General features: G+C 60.0%; 1 protein-coding gene across 1 annotated transcript; it reads right to left on the bottom strand.

Annotated features, from left to right (window-relative positions):
• Nucleotides 1-7,961: 7,961 nt before the first annotated feature.
• NPTX1 (neuronal pentraxin 1) lies at nucleotides 7,962-11,957 on the bottom strand. The gene is made up of 5 exons (XM_066200289.1): nucleotides 11,497-11,957; nucleotides 10,979-11,186; nucleotides 10,276-10,520; nucleotides 9,993-10,172; nucleotides 7,962-9,895 (listed from the first exon to the last, which is right to left on the bottom strand). Exons 1-5 carry the CDS (start codon nucleotides 11,944-11,946, stop codon nucleotides 9,674-9,676), a joined length of 1,305 nt encoding a protein of 434 aa, XP_066056386.1. The 5' UTR covers nucleotides 11,947-11,957; the 3' UTR covers nucleotides 7,962-9,673.
• Between the last annotated feature and the right edge of the window lie 8,706 nt (nucleotides 11,958-20,663).

Genomic DNA, 20,663 nt, shown 5'->3' with positions numbered 1-20,663 from the left:
GAGGTGTCTCAGGGCTTGGTCACCCCCAGTGCTGCTGGGGAATGAGCTGTGGGGCTGGAGCAGGGATGTGGCTGCCCAGTGATGGCTCCTGGTGTCAAATTGGGGCAGAATTGGTTTGGGGTTGGGTTTCCTGACTCCCAGGTGCTGAATGGTTCTGCTGCGCATTCTCTGGATGTGCTCCCTCTGTTTTATTTGGACACCTGGAGATGAGGAAGGAGGATCCCTGCCCTTGCCTTGTTCCTCTGGGGTCCCAGGAGAAGGGAGAGGAAATGCTTTAGGATGCAAATGTGTTTGTTCTGTGAGTTCTGAGGCAGTCTGGGTGAGCAGCTCCATCACAGGTGTCTGAAGCTGGGTGGGATGAGTTCCCACCTCCATGTCTGGAGCTTGTGGCAGTGTAGGTGCTGCCTGTGCAGTTTGAGCTCTGGTGACTCAGGGTTTGTATTTTGGGACACTCCTGCCGAGGGCTGGGGAAGTGTTTTACTGGGATTTCCCCCCTTCCCTGCCCCCAGTTCTCATTCCTCTTCCCTTTGGCTTGGTTGGGTGGGTTTAGGAGGGGCTGTTTCCCTCCTGATCCCCCAAACCAGGTCCAGCTGCAGGTCTGAGCCATGGGCTGGGTGTGGAGCTGGGCCCAGGCAACTGAGCCCCCCTCCCTTCCCCCATTCCCGGAGCCTTTGGTGTTTTTGGGGCTGCTGGGGCAGCTGTGTCCCTTGGATCTCGGAGCATGCCCCAGCTTTGGGCCCCAGCTCTGGCTCTAAATGGGCATTTTTAGTGTTGGTCCTTCCCGTGGCAGCTGAGGCCTCTTGGACATGGTGGCTCCTGGGCAGAGCCTGGCTGTGGGGGGAGCTGGGAAACATCATGGCTCCCCTGCAGGCTTTTTTCTTTTTCTTTTGTCCTATAAATAGTTCTCCACCCCAACTGCTCTTGCCATTGTTGGTGTTGGTTGATCCTCCCTGATCCTCTCACCAGAGCCCCGCCAGCCCCCGGCTTTATTTTAAGGCCCCATTAATTAAAAGCAAATGAGTGGAATTTCTCTTGACAAGCAAATTAATAGCAAATGAGATGATTATGAGCTGTGTCATTAGGGTGATGGAGCAGCTTGTGCAGGGCTCAGCCCAAAGCAAGGCAGCAAATCCGTGGGGCAACAGATCCCTCCTGTTGGGGGACTGGGGCTGTGTCCCCCCGAGGGAGGGGACATGGACGGTGCTTCCTTCCCCTCTTGGGTTACTGGGTGGGATTTTGGTAGCCAAGGAGCCAACACTGCTGAGCAGAGCTGGCCGTGAGACCCCGGGGCTGGAGGAGGAGGGGGCAGAGCGGAGGTGCCGAGGTGGGTGGCTGCTCTGTGGCGTCCCCCATCAGCTGGGTCCTTCCATGGGGACCCGCTGGGAGTGCCTTGTGCCCATCCTGGCAGCCCGATCAGCTTTAACAACACAAACCAAGGCTCTGAAAGCAGCCCGTGATGAATTCCTGGGCTGGTTCCCACCTCGGGGGCTCGATGCAGGATGTTTCCTTAGGAACACGCTTTTTCCTGCTTTTCTTGGCCTGCCTGCCTGGCACGCCGTGCCTCTGCCTGCAAAGCCCAGCTGGTCACTGCTCGCCGCTGCTGCCCGGGAGCTCCAGCCTGCAGCCAGGGATTTGGTGGTGGGTTCGTGTTGGTGGTTTTGTGCTCGGGAGAGCCCCGAGCCGGGGCGGCCCCGGGGAGCGCCGCGCTCCCGGCGTGGGAGGCTCTGCCGGCGGCTCCCGGCTCGTGTTGTGACTGGAGCCGGGTTCTGGTGAGGGAACAGCTCCTGACTGCTCTGGGGAGGAGGAGGAGGAGATCAGCCGGGCCAGGGACGGAGGGAGAGCCTGCGGGGAGGAGAGGGAAGGAAAGAGAGGTGGTGCCAGGAGCCGGCTCTGCCCCTGTGCCATCACCTGAGGGACGAGTGTCCGGTGTTTTCCCGAGGAGCAGCATTGCCTGCTAATAAAATACCCAGCGATTCTCGGGAGTGTTTAGAGTCTGAGATAAATCTGGTGGCTTTGTAACTTGCTGGAGGGATGGTGGGCAGCACCGTGATTAAAGTGCTCTGATTAACACACAAACCTTGTTTGTAATGAGCGGGATTGGGAGGGTGTGGAAATCCAGCTGGCATGTAATGAGGTTACTCCAACAAATTACTCGGATATCAATTACTCCGCTAGGTAAATGTCACCTGCCTTCTCTTTGTTTGCACTAAACTGGGATCCAATTAGTTTGATGTGGTTCTTGCTCGTGCCTGAAGGCCCCGAGGCAGGACAGGGCAGCAGCCGGGCTCTGCGCCACACGTGGGGCGCCATCGGGGCCAGGGACATCCCAGTCCCTTGGGGACAACATCCCGGCCTCTCCTGGCGCTCCCTCTGAGCCGAGTCCCCCTGCACAGCCTGAGAAGCCCCTCGGTCTGTGTGGTCCCCGCGGAGCCTCAGAGAGCAGGTGGATAAATCCCATTTTGCTGGAAATTGGCTCCTTTCCCCCGCCGCTGTTCCCCGTCCTCCTGCCCGGGATCTGCCAAACTGCGAGGGGAGGGAGCTGCTCCCAAACTGCGGTTGGAAAGGGGAGCAGAGCTGCAGCGGGAGAGTGTCGGGGGCGGTGCCGCTGTTCCAGCCCTTGGGAAGGGCTCTGGGTGTCGAGGGTGTGGGGCGGGGCTGGGGGGTCCCGGGCAGCCCGGGGTGTGAGCCACCAGGGCCAGGGCTCCTCTCCCAGCCCTGGATCCTTCCACAGAGCTGATGAATATTTATGGAACCAACATATGGGGGCCTGGGGAGGGAGCAGGAGGGAAAAGCGTTGCCAGTTGTGGAGCACAACCCATCCCAAATCCACCGTCGGTGCACGAAACCACCCCGTGCCCGGGCGTGGGGAGGAAAGGCTGGTGTGAGCAGGGGTGGGCACCATCACTGTGGGCAGCTGGGGTCCTGCTCCACTTTCCAGAAGGAATCAATCGGCACCGCCGCGTCCCTGTGGGGTTTTCCCACTCCATCAGGTGCTGGGGGACAGATTCCAGGTGTGCGGGGGTGTTGGGGATGCTTCACTCCCCAGCTTCCACAAGCACTGACTCAGCAGCACACGGGAGCCCTGCCTCCCTGCTCATCCCTCCCGGGCAGGAGGGGTTTTATCGGCTGCTCCAGACCTCTCCATCCCTCCTTCCCTCGCTGCCAGCCGGGCAGGGGGTGGCCGCTGGGGTGGGGCTGCCCTGGGGCCTCTGGCCCTTGCACCAGAGCCTCGGCAGGATGAGCACTGCTCCATGTGCTGCAGGCGTTCTCTGACCTAATTTCCAGCAGCGCTGTGGAGTTTGGCATCTGTTGCTGACAGGGAGGGAAGTGGGGGCCTTGGGGCCCCCAAAATGTGCTGCCCCTTTACCCCCCAGTCCTGGACAGTGCTGGGGGGACTGGGGGGGGCAGGGCAGGGCAGGGTGGGCTCTGACCCCGCTGCACCAGCCACTCCTCCCCATGTGCCCCCTCCTGTGCCCACTCTGCTCCACAAATGCTAATTAATCAGCATAATTAGTTTGATGCTGCATGTATTTTTAATCAGCTTTGGAAGACAGAGTTTCACACCCACAGACTCACCCGTGGTTTGTCCCAGGACAGGACAGGGTTGGCTCGGGGCCCCTCGGGTGGGAGATGGGTTCTTATTCCCCTTTGTGACCCCTCATGGGATCCCCAGCCAGAGGAGGACGTGCCCAGAGCTCCTTGGTGGAGTCTGAGATCCCAGCCCCTCCATAACCCGTCGGGATGAACAGGAAGGATGGAGGAAGCAGCTGCCAAGGTGACGTTTGACAGCAGCTGGGAAAATCGCAGGAGGAGGAGCCCGGGAAAAGGCTGCGAAAAGCTTCTGAGAAGGCAAAAAGGGAGGGCAGGCCCGTGTTCCCAGCAGCTCCCGGCCCCCCTGGGGGAGAGCTGGGGTCTCCCTGCTGCTGGAGTCAGCCCTGGCTGGGGGAGCAGCACCGTGGAGAGGCTGCGGGCTGTGGAAAGCAACGTTGGCTCTGGAATTGCTGGTTCCATGTGGCCCCGGCGAGTTCTGGTTGCCTTCCCCGGAGGGAGGGAGGGCTCGGGGCCGCCCCTCCCGGGCTGTGCCGGCCGGGATGCCCGGGCAATGCCTCGGGGTGGAGGAACCGATGCTCTGCCAGCAAAGGCTCCCGAGCGGCATTTGCGGGCCGCTGTCACAGCCAGTGACTCACGCCTGTGACCGGAACGCTCTGTCGGCCTTGTCTCCGTGCCCGGGGCGGTGTCCAGCTGCCTGCAGTGCCCCGGCCGGTCCCTTGGCCCCGGCCCTGGCAGGGCCCGGCCGTGGCAGCTCCGGGGCCCTGCTCCCGCTGCCCTCTCAGCAGGGATCCAGCCCATCCTTGTCCTCCCCGAGCCGGGATGTTCGCCCTGCCCACCTGCAGTGTTTGGCCGCCCATCTCCCTGCCCTCCTTCTCCCGTGCCAGCCTGAGGGTGGCTTGAAGCCAAGGGGCATCCCCTGGGGAGCCTCGGGTGCTTTTTGGCAGCCGGGATCCTCCCCGAGGTGCCTAGCGCCGGCCCCTGCTCGGGGAGTTCGCGTTGGAGCTGCTGCCTAAGCCCCCGGGGGATCCAGGATCCAGCATCCTCGGGGATGCTGCTGCTCCCAGCCCTGCCTGGGATGCGAGCTGGGAAGGAGGGGAGGTACAAACAGCCCCGTCAGCTCCGCTCGGGAGTGGAAGCTGAGCCATTTCTGCAGCCACGTGCCCGACGTTGCTGTGGTTTCCCCGACACCGCCGTGCCCAGGCGGGGAGCTGAGCCCCCCTCGCTGCTCGGGGGCTCTCCCACCGCTCCCTGCCTCATGCATATTTAATCCGGGTCTCCTGGAGCCACGTGCTCCCGCAGCCGGCGCGGGCCTGGCGCTCGGCGTGACACATTCACTGCTAATTAATCCAACAACGGCATTTATTAAGTGCCTGGCACGCCTGGGGCGCTGCGCGGTGATGATGCTGTGGGACGCTGCTGGTCCCAGTGCCGCAGGCAGCTCCGCTCGCAGGCGGCCCCCGGCGCTCCCGTGCAGGCAGCCATGTGGGAAAGGCCGTTTCAGGACACGCTGTCTCTGTTTTCCGGGCGTGTTTCGCTGTGAAACACAGCGTATTTCATTTTTCATCTCCCCATCACCTCCTCTCACCCCTCGGAGCCCTCGGAGGAGCTGTCCCGAGCTCTGGGAGCAGAGGAGGCTCCGGGATGCCAAGTGGCCGGCGAGGCGTTTCCCTGCCATGTGAGTCCGGAGGAGCCGGATCAGAGCTGTAAATCCCAGCTGTCTCCTGCCCTTAAGGACTATCCCTCGCCCCCGTCGGTATTTCTGAGCCATCTCCCGAGTCCTGGGGCCTGTCCTCACGCAGCCCAAGATCTCCATCTGCTCTGCTGCTCTAAAAGCTCCCGGATTTAGTGCGCCGGGGCGGGAACGCGCTCCCTGATCCCAGCGGAGCCCGGGGCTGGCTGTCACCGCGCAGAGCTGGTGCCACCAAACAGCTCCTGGTGCAGCGTGAGGTGTCAGGACGGTGTGTGATTGATGGGCCGGGCTGCTCCTCACCTCTCCAGGATCCTCCCTCCTTCCCGCAGGGGCTGGCACCGCCGCAGCGGCGCTGGGACACGCGGGTGGCGCCTGGAGCTGCGGCAGTGCCCAGCTGGGACGGGCACATGGACAGGGAGGGACAGGGATGGCCCTGGCTACGCTGCTCTGCCTCCCTTCTCAGCCTGAGCTGACTGCTCCCATCAACACCCGCAGGATTTGGGGGGGGATAGTTCGAGGGTCCCTCGCAGCCCCGGGGAAACCCGAGGGTGCTGAGCCGGGAGGTTTGTTACCTGCTGAGTGCAGGAGTTCCTGCAGCTCCCTCAGCCACCACCCACAGCCTCACCTGCCCTGCCCCGGCCTCGGGGTGGGGGCCAGCCCCAGTTCCACCACAGCAGTGTTTGCCAGGTACCCCAGAAAAGCCCAAACCCGCGCGTTGGTGTCATTTTGTTGTTGCAGCTCAGATCGTAGAGCAGCACAAGCCTCTGCCTGGGGGATGGATCATTCCCTCTCCCGCAGCAGCGGGCGGGCACTGGGATCTCACCTTGGCACGGGCAGGGCCGAGGGCGGCGTGGGCGCCCAGGGCCAAGGCCCTGCTCGGGGCTGGGGGCTGAGAGCGAGGCAGGGGCTGCCACCCGTTCCCTGGGTATAAATAGCATCCCCTGGCGAGGATGTGGGCTGTTCCCAGTGACACGGAGCCCAGCAGCCTGTCCTTGGAGCAGCTGGGTTTTGGGGGCGGAGAGGGACGGCGTCTGCATCTCCAGCGAGGGCTGAGCTGCTCTGGGGGCAGCAGTGTCCGGGAGGGGGTGCAGGGAGGGCTGCCAGGGCTCTGCAGCGCTGCTGCCTTTGGGAGCCTGGGCAGACAGGCTCACAATCCCTACTCTGAATCCCTTCTGCATCTGGGAGGCATCTGGGGAACCATGGAAGGAGGAACTCGTGGCTACACCGTTCTTCTCAGCACCCCCTCAGTGCCCGCTGAGCCCCCAGTGCCCTGTCCTGCCCCCTCAGCCATGGCAGTCCCCTGCGTCCTCTCTGACTGTGGGTGGCACATCACACTCAGCTGCCCCCGTGGGGCTCAGTGAAGTGCCCTGGAACAGTTCTGCTGTCTCTCTTTTCTCTTGGCCCCCAGCAGATTCCTGACGCCGACTGTCCCCTCCCCAGGGTGCCCAGCACTTGTCACTCTGCTCCTGTCTGTGGCTTTTTGGTGTGAAGGCCACGCCTGGTTCCCTGCCTTGCAGTTTGGCTCCAAGCATCTCCCTTCCCTTGCCCTGTTTGCTGTGTTCCAATGGTTGTGGCTTGAGGCATCCTGGAAAGGTCGTGGAGCAGCCACAGAGTAAATGCTCCCCTCTGAAGAAGAGGAGGCTTTGTGGGGGTGACACGGGCTGGGTGAAGGACAGGACCCTAGGGTGGCTGTGACAGCTGGAGGTGTGGGAGGTGGCAGGTGACCCATCAGCCTTAACCAGAGGCTGCAGGGGCTAGAGAAGTTCTTGGGAAGAGGCAGCACAAGTGACTGCAGGACCCTCCCTGTGCCATTGCTGTGGCCCTGCCTGTGGCCATCCCCGGCCCCCGGGAGCTGAGACTGGCTGAGCACAGAGGTGGCAGCAGCAAGGGCTCTGCTGAGCTCCCCCAGCCACGTTCCCCGGGGCTGTCACCATGTCCTTGCACTGACAGAAGGAGGAAGGGGCTGCTGTTGTCCCTGTGCCCTGCCCGTGCCTGGGAAAGCAGCGCTGGGCTGGATCCTGGTTCCAGGGCTGGATCTACACCACTCCCGGCCCCAGCTGCAGCAGGATGGGGGCCTTCATGGTGGGCTGTGTGGGAGATGGATTTGGGCTGGTTAAGGAATAAATGATGATTTTCCTCCTCGTAGCTTTGATGCCATTCATGTGGCACGGCCGGTGTGGGGCAGGGGGGAAGCTGCAGCGCTCGGGGACAGTGCTGGAGACATTGCTGGGGACGCTGAGCTGGCCTGTCCCTGTCTGTGGCACATGGGTGGCATCCAGCCACATGCTCAGATTCCCCCTGGGAGTGCTGCCTTCCAGGAACTGCGTCTGGAGCTCAGCCCGGCTCCCGAGGGACGAGCAGAGGCAGCTGGTGCCGGGTTTGTCGTGGTGCCCACGCCGGGAGTGTCTCCTGCAGAGCCCCGGGGGTGCCACTGTCCCCTGCACCAGCCTGGCAGGACCCAGAGGGAGCTCCCAGCCAGCGGCTTGAGGGGAAAAATGCATCAGTTTGTGTGGTGTGTTACATAAACCAGGGAAAGACGTGGTTTGAGGGTACAGGAGAAGGAGACAGCCTGGCAGAGAGGCTCAGGGACTGCCTGAGCCAGCTCCAAGAGGAACTGGGCAGAAATTTCTGCTTCATACAGGCATGAAACGTTCCTGTGGAAAAAGACAAGCTGCTGAGTACTGACTGCTCAGGGAACAGACACATGTGAGAGAAGCCAGTGTCTTTCTTCACGCTTTATTGTGTAAAAATAAAGTCAACAATTCATGTAATCCCAGCAATAAAATGGAAAAAGCATGAGAATCCGTAGAAACAGTGCATTGTCAGAACTGCCGATGCGGGCCGGATGCACGGGGTGTGGGAACCCCTTCAAATCCCAAAGGAGACAGAGCCAGGAGTAGGAAAAATGTACAGCTTTGGTTAGCAAAATAATGACAAATTAAGATACATTAATTCTCTCCCCTACTGTACATTATGTACATTGTGTTGACATCACACCCTTTCGTGGTTTTTTTGGCAAATCCAACACACCTGGGGCTGGAGGTTAAACCTGTGCCGTGGTCTCGTTGTTGTTCTCAGCAGGTTGTGCCTGTGCTCGCCGATGTGAACAGGGGCTTGGGAGGAACTGAAATTAACTCTCGATGGTTCGGGTTGTATTTTCTTTTCTTGCACCAAGAGCACGGCTGAGGATCCGCTGCCCTGGGTCTCGCTCTGGGGGTGCTGCTGCCTGTGCCGAGTCCGCGGAGCAGCCGAGGCAGGGCCGGCTCTGAGCCCGGCCGGGGGGAGCTCCCGGCTCGGCGCGGCCCCTCCGCTCCGCCCGTCTCTTTGCCGCATCTTTGGAGTTGGTCGTGAGGCTCTGGAGCCCCGGGTGAATTCTCTGCCTCATCCTCCACTGCCGCCCAGGGCTGCCCTGGGGGGGCAGGAGGGGGGCTGGGGAGTGATTTCTGCAATCTGTAGTACAAACCAGGAGTTTAGAAAAGGAAACCATACAAAATGCATCTGTTATCTCAAAATACGCTTCTTTATCTCTTTTTATCCTGCAGAATCTCAAAGCACTTTTTTTTTTTTTCTCAGGGAGCACTGATAATTCTATATATTTTTTTTTATCTTCATAAAAATACCCTTTTTATTTTATTGGTAATAAACTTCCCTTTACAGTAAGAGAAACAAGAGAGTGTATTATCAAAAGCAGAAAGGCTTCAGACCTGTCAGTGGGAGCTGGACTGGAGGGGACGGTAAAGGCTATTTGTCACCAGCTACGGCGAGTAGGGGGGGCTGTCACCCTCGGGGGGCTGCAGGCGGCGGGGCCGGGGGTACCTGAGTGCGGCAGGTCGGGGAGCGGGGCCGGGGGCGGTCCCGCCGGGGGTCCCGCCCCGGTGCCCGCCGCAGCCCGGGGCTATGGCTGTGGTGCTGGGGAGCAGCGCCCGGGGAGGGGGCGCGGGGCGGCTCCTCCCCGGGGCCGGGAATGGAGGGGTCGCCCCTCCTCGGAGTCCCAGCTGCTGTCGCAACCCCGGAGGGGGATGTTGCAACTTTCCCCCAGCTCCGGGGGCGGCACCCTCCGGGGGGGTCAGGCTGGACACAGAGGAGCCCCGAGGGGGCTCCAGTGCGGGCCCCGCAGCCTTTTCAGGCGCCGGAGCCCAACGAAAGCGGCGGCGAAGCGGGGGCCGGGCCGGGGGGCGGCGGGGGGGCGCAGCCGCGCCAGGCCAAGGCACGCAGGCGTTGAAGGACGTTGGCAAGACAGAAACCGGAGGGCCGTGGGGCTCCGGGGGCGGGCGCCCCGCTGCCGGGGCATCCCTGCTCCCGGGACAAGTCAGGTGGCTTCGTTCTCAGTTGTTTTTGCGCAAAAAAAAAAAAAGGAGGAGAAAAAACAAACAAATAAATAAATAAATAAAAAGAACCCGCTGAGGAGGTTTCTCCCGCTTGTCCGTGGCCCTAGTTGAGCTGGCGACAGGCCTCGAAAGTCCACTTGGTGGCCCCGCCGTAGATGTCGATGTTGGCCTCGGCCCAGGCGATGACGTTGCCCGCGAGTGCCTTGGAGCTGCAGGTGGCCAGGCCGTACACCTCCCCCGGGCTCAGCTTGCGGTCCCACACGTTGAAGTGGGCCAGCTCCCCCATGAAGGCCTGCGTGGCATCGAAGCCTCCGCCCAGCGTGTCCTGCGGGGGAGCCGCCGTCAGCGGGAACACATGGCCCCGTCCGTCCCCTCGGGGGCACCACCCGGGCAGGGACCCCCCCGCTGCCCCCGGCCCTTACCTGCTCCTGGCCCAGGACCAGGACGCCCTGGGGTTTGATGGGGTGGTACGGGGCCAGGTTCTCGCCGTTGCCCGTCTGCGTGCCGTCCTGGTAGGCTTCCCACACGCCGTCCCGCGTGGTCCAGGTGACACAGATGTGGTGCCACTTGCCGTCGCTGATGGCAAAGGGCAGCTTGGCCACCTGCAGGCGGCAGAAGGTCAGGGTGGTGCACACGGGGGTCCCCCAGCCCACTCCCCAGCCCGTCCCCCCTGCCCAGCAGCCTCCCCATGCCCTGGGGCTGTACCTTGTCATTGATGAGGATCTCCATGGGGTTGTTGCCCCACTCGATGAGCACCAGCTCGTTGGCCTGCCCAGGCACGGCATAGGAGAAGGGGGTGCCCATGCCGGGGGAGGCGCTGGATTTGATCCACATGCAGATGCTGAAGGCGTACATCTCGGGCAGGCTCTTCTTCACCTTGGCGTACATGTAGTTGGTGCGCAGGGGGAAGGTGAGCTGGAACCTGTCCGGGGGCCGGTTGTCCTTCTGGCCTGTGGGAGCGCAGGGGCGGTGGGCTCCTGCCGGGCCCCCTTTCTGCCCCTTTGGGGGTTCCCCCCCTCCCCACCCCGTTATGTAACGGGCCTTGAGATGGCAGCGAGGAGCAAATCCCTCCGGCGCCACGCGGCTCCCTAATCCCCGGGGCGGGCAGCGCCCGGAGCATCCCCGGCTGCGGAGCCCACGGGCAGCGGCTGCCTCGGGAATCACCGAGCCAGGGTTTGGGTTGGGAGGGACATTAACGATCAGCCGGTTCCAACCCCTGCCACGGGGAAAGCCAGGCTGGGGGAGAGGGACCGATCCCGGGGCGGGCAACGGGACGGGCTCGGCAGGTCCGCCCGCGGGAGCGGCTCCGCATCGTCCGGCAGCACCCGGTCCCCGGCGGCGGGGGAGTTCCGGGAGCCGGCCCGGGGGACCCGCGGGCGGGCGGGAGGGGGTGGGCAGCTCCCGGTACCTTTCTCCAGGTCGCTGATGCGCTGGTGCAGCGAGGTGAGGGTGCTCTCGATCTTGCCGCGCTCCTCGGACTCGTTGCGGGGGCTGAGCTTGCCCTCCTCCAGGCTGTTAACCCGCGACAGCACCTGCTTCTCCAGGTCATCGATCTTGTTCTGCAGGATGTCCTTCAGGTTGTTGGTCTGGCTGGAGGAGTTCATCCTGCTGAACTGCTGCAAGGGGGCGAGCAGAGGAGCGGGCTGTTACCACCGGGCAGCGGCTCCCGGTGCCCGGCTCCGCGGGATCCCCGGTACCCGGTGCGGGTTCCCCGGTGCCTGGTGCGGGTTCCCCGGTGCCCTGCTCCGCGGCTGCCCGTGCCCGGCTCCGCGGGTCTCCCGGCGTCCGATGTTGGGTTGCCCGGCTCCCCTGACGCCCAGCTCCCGGTGCCCGGCTCCGCGCTCCCCGTGCTGGGATGCGCGGGTGCCCCGCTCCCCGTGTCTCCCGGTGCCCGGCTGTGCGGCTTCCCCGGCTCTCCTCGCGTACCTCCAGGTTCTCCAGCCGGGTTTTCAGGGACTGCAGCGTCTGCCCCAGCTGGCTGAGGGTCTCGGCGGCGGCCGGCCGCGACAGGTCGCCCATGGTGTTCTTGGAAAAGCCCTTCCTGCCCTTTCCCTCGCCGGGCAGCTCCAGCACGCTCTGGCTCTCGCAGCGGCCCAGCTTGGCCGTGAGCTCGCGGATCGTCTCCTTCTGGTTCATGATGGTCTCCTTCTGCTGCAGCACCGTCTCCCGCAGCTGCAGCACGGTGCCCTTCAGCTCCTCGGCCGTGCCGGTGCCCAGCGCCGAGGCCGCGCACACGTCCCCGTCCAGCGGCACCGAGGTGCAGATGAAGCGCGTCTGCCCCAGGCCCTGGCCGAGCGCCGGCCCCAGCGCCGGCCCCAGCAGCAGCAGCAGCAGCGGCGGCAGGAGGCGGCGGCTGCCGGGCGGCCCCGCGGCCATGGCTCCGCTCGGCTCCGCTCGCTCCGGGCCGGCTCCGGCTCCGCTGCGGCGCCGCCGCTTTTATCGCGCCCGGGCGGGGCCGCGCGGGGCGTCACGGAGCGCGGGATCCCGGCCCGCGGCGGGGGGGCCCCGCGTGGGAGCGCGGCGTGAGGGAGTGTGAGAGCGTGCGGTGCTGATTCTGTGAGCCTGAGAGTGTGTCTGCGTGTGTCCGCGTGTGTCCGTGTGTGTCCGTGTGTGTCCGTGCGTGCGGGGCTCGCGTGTGCCCGTGGGCGGGAGCGCGCGTGGGCGGCGCGCGTGGGCAGAGCAGATTGTGCGGGGAGGGGCTGCGGGTGCGAGGATGTGCGGGGAGCGTGTGCGGGGAGTGGGTGTGTGCGGGGGATGAGCGTGCTGGGTGTGCATGTACAGGTGTGTGCAGGCTGTGCCCGTGCAGGTGTGTGCAGTGTGCCTGTACACGTGTGTGCAGAGTGTGCATGTACAGATGTATGCAGGTACAGGTGTGTGCAGTGTGCCTGTGCAGGTGTGTGCAGGCTGTGCCCGTGCAGGTGTGTGCAGTGTGCCTGTACACGCGTGTGCAGAGTGTGCATGTACAGATGTATGCAGGTACAGGTGTGTGCAGTGTGCCTGTACAGGTGTGTGCAGGCTGTGCCCGTGCAGGTGTGTGCAGTGTACCTGTACACGCGTGTGCAGAGTGTGCATGTACAGATGTATGCAGGTACAGGTGTGTGCAGGGTGTGCCTGTGCAGGTGTGTGCAGAGTGTGCCCGTGCAGGTGTGTGCAGTGTGCCTGTACACGTGTGTGCAGAGTGTGCATGTACAGATGTATGCAGGTACAGGTGTGTGCAGTGTGCCTGTACAGGTGTGTGCAGGGTGTGCATGTACAGGTGTGTGCAGGCTGTGCCTGTGCAGATGTGTGCAGAGTATGCATGTACAGATGTATGCAGGTATAGGTGTGTGCAGAGTGTGTGTGTACAGGTGTGTGCCCATACAGGTGTGTGCAGTGTGCCTGTACAGGTGTGTGCAGAGTGTGAAGGTACAGGTATGTGTAGGCTGTGTGGGGCTGTCCCTGCCCGGCCATGGGTGCCCCGTGGGTGTCCCCTGCGTGTCCCCTGTGTGTCCGTGCCAGGTCCTGGGGCTGTGCCCGCGGGTGCCCGGGTGCGGGGCGGGATTAGCCCCACGATTCGGTGCCGCCCCGAGCAGGGGAAGACCCGGGACTCCACGGGGAGGACACGGCTGAGCTGTGGGTCTGTGCCAGCCCCGGGGGGAGCCCTGGAGCAGGGACAGGCCCAGGTCACTGCGTGTCCCCAGGGCAGCTGCTCCCACTGGTGCCGGTGCCCAGCCCTGCTCTGGGTGCAGGGGAGCAGTTGCTGCTTTACTTCTTTATTAATCAGCGAAAGAACCTTGCAGGTAATGTCTGGATCTGTCCTTGGTGGGAATAGCTCATGGCTGTTGGCGCTGTCACTTTTCTCATCTTCAGCACTTCAGGCGAGGCCGATTCTCCTTCAGCCCCGGTGCAGGAAGCCAGCAGTGTCCTCTGTCCTTGTTCCCCAGGTTCTGCCCTTGGCCAGGACACCTGAGCACAAACAGAACTGTCCCAGCTCCCTGAGCCCCTGCTGGCTGTTGATTTTACCTTTGTCCTCTCCCTGGGGTGTTGTGTTGTGGTGGGGAACTCCTGACCTAGAGAGCAGCCTGCTGGGGTAATGGGGGAGTGTGGCCCCCTCAGCTCAGCTCGGCACTGCAGCAGCACATATGGCTGGAGTATTTACATAATGCCAAGTTATCCTGTGAAATATGAAGCAATTAATTTTGATTAGTGAAGTGGGTCAGTAAAATACAAAGGCTTTCAGTCAATGGATCTGCAGAAAATAAAACACAACCACTCCATGCTCCTTTCCCCCTTGATGTGCCTGGAGCAGGCCTGAGGAGCCCTGGCTGGGGCTGGAGCTCCCTGAGCTGCTCTCAGTGTTACCTGTGGCTGGTTTGATGCCTTTTCTGGAGCAGGTCTTCATCCAGCCCCGGGAGGTTTGTGACACACTGACGTGGCAGGGAGTGTTTCATCCTCAAAGGCAGCTCGGCTGCCCTTGGGAGCTTCTTTCCCTGTCCAGCTCTGCTCTGGTACAGTTAAAGCAGCATTCCATGGCCAAGCTCAGGGGCCTGGGGTAGTCAGCAGGAGGAGGATGACAGGCTGACAAACCCTCTGATGTTCTGCTGTCCATTTATGCCAGCCCAGGGAAGCCAAGGCAGTGCTGACAAAAGCAGCTGAGAGGTCAGGAGCTGTGCCAGGGTGCTCAGCACCTCTGGGGCACCTTCATGGGCATCTTGTAGTGCTTTCACCACTGTCCATCCAACCTGTCCTGGTGCTTGTGTGGACTGAAGAGATGTGGGTGTCCTTCCTGAGGCTCCTGGGTCTCACTGCTGACCCTGCCTGTGAAGTTCAGAGCCACTTGAGGTGCTGCTCACCTGTGGGGCTGCCCACACCCCTGGCACTGCTCCCTTTTGGGGTGTTGTGCTTTGCTGCAGGAAATTTTGGGGGGAAATCTGCATTTCCAGCCGGCTCTTCCTTCTGGGTTTATCACCCTGGTTACTGTCCCTGCTGTTGGCTCTCTGTGCTGAGCACAGGAACTGGGCAGGAGAGGGATAAGGAGGGGACAGACCCCATGGGGTTTGCTGGGCAGAGCAGTCTCCCTTCTGTGCTGCTTGGGTTTGGGGTTTTTTTGGGTTTGTTTTTTTTTTTGGCGAAAGGAAAAGCTGACAAGACTGCAGGTCTAATCCTTCTGCCACAGGCAGGAACACAACCCAAAAATAATGTTACTGCAGGCAATAGAATTACACCAGTGTAAACCAGTGTGAGAGGCAGCAGAGTCAGGTCCCACTCCTGCTCACATCTGCACGGTATTGACAGAGCTGAGCGTGTCACTGAACCAATTTCCCTCACAATCTTTTGTCATCTATAGCACATTATGCGGAGATGAGACCAAGGTGACAAATGCAATAAAATAAACACTCGGATACTATGGTGATGGAGACCAGGAAATGCTTGGATGGGAAAAAACAACAAAGCTGAGCTACAAGAGATAAGCAAAATAACCCCCGTGGCTCCTAATGCAAAGAAAGGACCGGAAAACATGATCAAGATTTCAGCTTTCCCAGAATCACTGAATCATGCAGTAGGATCTATTATTGCTTCTGTAGATTTAGGAGCTGTGTGGCTGTATTGGAGTAATGGAGCCCCTGCTTTTAACTCTTCTCTTGCCTCTTCCCAAGCACTGAGTAGCATCTGATTTATGGCTCTGTAGCTGAAAAGAGCTGAGCACAGCTCTCAAGGACCCTCACAGAGGATTTAGCTCTGAGCAGGAGTCAGCAGGCACATTTGTGTTGGTGATGAACGAGGATGGTTTTGGACAGCCCAGGGTGCTCCTGGTACTGTGGCCTCTGCCCGTGCAGAGGTGAGGGGTGTCAGTCTCCATCTGCTCCACACTAACCTCTGTGTGCGAGCAGCAGCATCACCAAAGCAGAGAGGACAGCTTTTTAAAGTGGACAAATCTCTCTAATCCCAGGAGCTGGAGCCCCAGGGAGCAGACAGGGGAAGCTTTCTCTCCTGCTTGTGCAGCCTACTGTACATAAACCATCTCCTGTGGGGTGATGCTGATTCCGCATTTAAGTCTCCTCTGCGGAGTGGGAACGATGTGATCCATTATGGGATGAAGGCAGCTTTAAATGGGAAACAGCAGTGGCTACACTTCCAGAAGCTCAGCTCCCTTTGCCTGTGCATGGAGCTGCTGGTTGTGCCTGTGTTGTCACTGAGGCACGTCCCCTCCAGCCACACACCCCATCCCCAGCAGGCCCAAAGCAGGACAGGGCAGGTACTGCCAGGTTGTTTTGTCTTTTTTTTTTAATATAAATACTTGTTCTTAGGGAAACTGCAGCAAGGACAGGGTCTCTGGGCACAGCACCACTGGCTGCATAGAGCCCAGATTTGGGAGGGGGGAAAAAGCATCTCCAAAGCCTTTTCCTTCTGCAGCTGGACCAGGCACAGGGCAGCAGCCCCCAGCTGCTCCATGGTTCTGTTGAGAGTGCTGTATATGCAAAATGGATTTTTTATTTTGGTGCCTTCTAAAGGGTACAGCTGTCACTAGAGCAGCTCAGGCACGGGGTGCAGCCAGTGCACATACTGTGTGTGAGATGGAGTATTCCCCTCTGTGACAGACACACTCTGGACAGGAGTTGGGAATTTTGCTGCATTTTGCTGCAGTCTTTCTTTGCAGATCTCTCCCTCTCCGTTTCTCTCCCTCTCTCTCTCTCCCTCTCTCTCACATTCACTCTCTTCCCTTTTTCCCTTCCCTTGCTTTCATTGTTCCCATCTCACAAGCCAGTTTCCTCCTAAATTACCTGACATTTACACTCAGTGAGACTGGGGAGTGTGCTCTCTGTACCAGTAGGTCTCTGTGATGCTATAGGGACACAGATCCTTTCATTACAAATAATTAATTTAGCTCTATATTGCATAACATCCTAAAAAGCTTTCTAGGGCAGTCTCATGCTAGCTGGATGCACAGTTCCTATCAATATTACATTACATTTGGGTACAACAGTTATGAAGTTTCATTAAAAATTTAATTTGTGGTTTAAAACTGCAGCATCCCCTTGAAAAGTGTAGCAGAGAAACCACTCTGGCTGCTGGAGAACTGAGCTGGCATTAACCAAAATTGCAGGGAGAGCTGCAGAAGGGGCCTGGGGTGGGTGTGATATTCCCTGCGCAGGAACCCGGGGCTGCCCTGGAGCAGGAGGGAGCCGGGTTTGGCACCGGGCTGTGCCGGGTCCCGCTGGGTTCCTGCCCCCTCAGGTGCCCTTTGCAGCAGGGAGTGAAGCTTTAACCCGCGCCTGAGCCTGCACAGAGAGGCCTGAGCCCATCCTGTGCCCATCCGGGGGTGGCTTTTGGGCGAGGAAGGCGATGCCCGAGGAGCAGGGAAGCAGCGCGGTGTGTGCCCGGGGCTGTGCGGTGCCAGCCGGGAGCCCCGGGGAGGAGAGCAAGGCTGCCCCGCTCCATGGCAGACATCCATCGCATCCCTCTCCGCTGAGAATGAAGCTTCTCCTTCCCGGCAGCGGCGCCGGGAGGCGGCGGGAGCGGGGCCCGTGTCATGTTTCGTTAATGAGGGTTTGCTGTGACGCCTCGGCAGCCGAGCTGAATGGAGGCAGCTTCCCACATCCCACATCCGCCTCGCCGGCTCGGAATTGATTTGTGCAGGAATTCCCCCCTGTCTGCACACACGCGCGTCAGAAGAGCCGCCAGGTTTCCTCCCAGACCATTCCTCAAGTCGTTTTTCAGCGCTGTCTGGATTTTCCTGCAGTAAGAGAAAGCGAGGTGCCCGGTGTGGGATGGATCCTGCTGTGGGATGGATCCCGGTGTGGGATGATCCCAGTGTGGGATGATCCTGAGGTGGGATGATCCCGAGGTGGGCTAGATCTCGGTGTGGAATGGATCCCGCTGTGGGATGGATCCCGGTGTGGGATGATCCCGCTGTGGGATGATCCTGCCGTGGGATGGATTCTGCTGTGGGATGGATCCCGGTGTGGGATGGATCCCGGTGTGGGATGATCCCGATGTGGGATGATCCCGCTGTGGGATGGATCCTGCTGTGGGATGATCCCACTGTGGGATGGATCCTGCTGTGGGATGGATCCCGCTGTGGGCTGGATCCCGCTGTGGGATGATCCTGCTGTGGAATGGATTCCACTGTGGGATGGATCCCGGTGTGGGATGATCCCGATGTGGGATGATCTCGCTGTGGGATGGATCCTGCTGTGGGATGATCCCACTGTGGGATGAATCCTGCTGTGGGATGGATCCCGCTGTGGGCTGGATCCCGCTGTGGGATGATCCCGGTGTGGGATGGATCCCAGCCCAGTCCTCCCAGTCCTGCCCTGCAGCTCAGGGATGCTCTGGCAGCGTTGTCCGTGGGGGTCTCACAGAGCCTGGCCTCTCAGCAGCACCCACAAGTGACAAACGGTGACTTTGTGTGTTACACACCCCACACTTGTCATTTTCCCCCCTGTGCAGCAAATGAGGGGGGATTTGCAGGCAGCCTGGGGGCTTTCAGAAGTCAGCACGGTTCTGGTCTTTGCTGCAGGGCTGCAGAGATCACTTCCCCTCCCCCAGTGAGGATAATAATGGGGAGTGGGTTCCTAAATCCCTTAAGCTTCTTTGATAGCTTCAATATTTATCTGTAATCCTTCTGGTGCTTCTGAACAGACACAGCTCTGTGTCCCTGTTGCTCTGGAGCTTCTTCCCACCTTGCAGTGTTCCCTTTTTGTGGGAGAAGAGGCAGGGCAGGATGAGAAGGAATCATCAAAAGCCGGTGACACTGCTGTGCCCTAGTTTTTTCCATGATTATTTATTATTTTGCAGTCTCTTGCTCCTTTTCTCCCACGCCCTCTGTTGTGCTCTGTTAATGTGCTGTGCTGGGGTGACCCAGGCTGCACACTGGCTGCCCCCAGAGCCCTTCCGCCACTCTGTCCTCGCTGAGGGAGAGAGAAAATAGAGCAAAAGGCTCATGGGGCAAGATAAGGGCAGGGAGAAATCCCTCAGCCATCACCAGCACAGACAAGCAGACTGGAGTTGGGGAAATTATTTTGTTACCAATCAAATCAGAGCAGGATAATGAGATATAAAAACTAAATATTAAGCCAGCTTCACCTCACTCCTCCCTGCTCCCCAGGATCATCTTCACTCTTGAACCCTCTCCCTCCTCCCCTGCAATGACACACAGCAGTGAGGAGCAGGGGCTGTGATCAATTCATGCCTCAACATCTCTGCTGCTCCTTCCTCCTTGTGCTTTGCCCCTGCTGCAGCCTGGGCTCCCCACGGGTCACAACAGCCCCCACCATGTCCCCCCGCTACATTCACCTTGTCACACAACCCCAAACACCTCTGTGGAGTCTGGGAATGCTTCTATGCCCATCTTTGGGATGGATGTGTGGCAGGACAAGTTCAGAAGGAGTTCCAGGTGCACATGGGGCACACGGATCCCAGCCCGGGGGGGACGGGTGGGTGTGCAAGCACAGGGACAGGGATCAGGGAGCTGAGCTGGGCTCTGCTCCAGAAAGGGAGAAGCTGGAGCAGGGATAGTGAAGTTTGGAGGGGCAGAGTTGCCCAGTGCTCAGGTCCTGGGTGCTGGGAGGGAGATCTGATGTGCCGGAGTCAATTCGTGTTTGAGGGTTTGGGGTTAAAACACAGAAGGTTTTAAAGCCAGGAAGGAGAAAACCACTCCAAGGCAGAAGGGATTCCCTGTGTTTGCTGCTGTGAGGGCTGACCCTGAGCTCAAGTGTAGCTTTTAGTGGGAAAAGGGCTCTCAGGGTGCTGAGATTCTCTGCAGAGAGGCTGCATTATAGCTGGGGGGCATCATTTCCTGAACAAGGTCGAGGCTGCAGAAGAGACTGAGGGTGACTGGAAAGGCCCAGGAGCTGCTTCCAGGCACTTAGTGAAGCTGGAGATGCTTTGGCTGCAACTGCAGCTGCGCTTCCTGAGCTGGAGATGCAGGGGATGGCAGGGGCCCAGCCCTGACCCCCCTGGGATGGCTCCTCTTGGGGTGGGACATGGCCTGGCACAACTCTGGGCTCCTGCACACCTGGCAAGGACATATTTGGTTCATGGTTTTTCACACTGGAATTGCAGCTCCATCCCCCCTCCTGATGGCTGGCACTGCCCAGCTGTGCAGTGGTGGGGTTGTCAGGGATGTTCTGGGGGGAATTGCCTCATGCTGTGCCTCCTTAGGGTTCTTCTGCTCGGAAAATGCCAAATAAATGATTGGTGAATGCAGAAGCTGCCAGCTCTGCTGCAGTGTTTCCAGGGACAGGAGCTCCTGGCATGGGCTGGGGAAGTGGAGCACCCCTGCTGTCCATGCCACAGCCTCACTGTTCCATCAGCAGGGGAATGGGAAGTCCTCAGTCTGCTGGAAATTCACATTTTAAGTTTGTACAGCATGTATCTGGCCATGTAAAGCCTTTACTACCCTGCTGGGCAGATCCTCCCCAGTGTGAGTGACAGAAGTTTGTGTGGATGCTCATCCCACTGCCATTCATTGTAATCAGGCTGCTCACACTGTGCCTGGCAAACCCACTGGATTGCAGCAGCAAACACGTGAGCCATGAAACCCACCAGGACTCAGGAAATAGATGTTGATCAGGGGGTCACTCTGCATCGGGAATCTGGATATGGAATAGCCTAGGCATGAGAAAAAGCTTTCAACTGATGTATTTCATGGGAACGGTCTATTCATGCTGATTCCACAGGTAATTGCATTTCCCAAATGCAGGAAGAGATTTTTGGGTTGCTCTATCAAAGACAACATTACTGGTTGACACTCCAGAGGTGAGCCAGGCTGGATTTCTCCATTCTGGGATTCTCTTGGTGGGATCCCAATCTTTTGGTGGTTGCCTCTTTTACCACAGATCAAAAAACTAAACCAGTTCTGATTCTGGTTCGGATTCCAAAGCGATCTCCGCATCACTGGGCTGGCATTTCCTAAGGCAGCTCCATGAAACAGCTTCCAGATCCCCAAGCCCCAAGTGAAGACGGTATGAGAAATCCCTCTAAAATGTTGAATTATTTCTAATCAGCCCAAAGGAAACCTCAAGTCCTGCCTGCCCCGTGGGAATGTGGGCTCGGCACGGAGCCGCAAAAAGAAACCAGGAGTTTGGGGCTGAACGCTTCGGCCCGGGAGG

The sequence above is a fragment of the Chamaea fasciata genome, unplaced genomic scaffold (genome assembly GCF_029207755.1).
Source record: "Chamaea fasciata isolate MVZ Bird 193981 ecotype frontalis unplaced genomic scaffold, bChaFas1.0.hap1 SCAF_19, whole genome shotgun sequence".
Lineage (NCBI taxonomy): Eukaryota > Metazoa > Chordata > Aves > Passeriformes > Sylviidae > Chamaea > Chamaea fasciata.
This window is presented reverse-complemented; position numbering and strand designations above follow the sequence as displayed.

What these genes read in the sequence shown, in the direction of transcription:
- NPTX1 (XM_066200289.1), bottom strand. Translation starts at nt 11,946, where the DNA reads ATGGCCGCGGGGCCGCCCGGCAGCCGCCGCCTCCTGCCGCCGCTGCTG. An exon ending in CCCGGCTGGAGAACCTGGAG is followed by an intron (nt 11,187 to 11,496) that starts GTACGCGAGGAG and finishes GCCCCCTTGCAG; the next exon opens with CAGTTCAGCAGGATGAACTC. An exon ending in CATCAGCGACCTGGAGAAAG is followed by an intron (nt 10,521 to 10,978) that starts GTACCGGGAGCT and finishes GCGCTCCCACAG; the next exon opens with GCCAGAAGGACAACCGGCCC.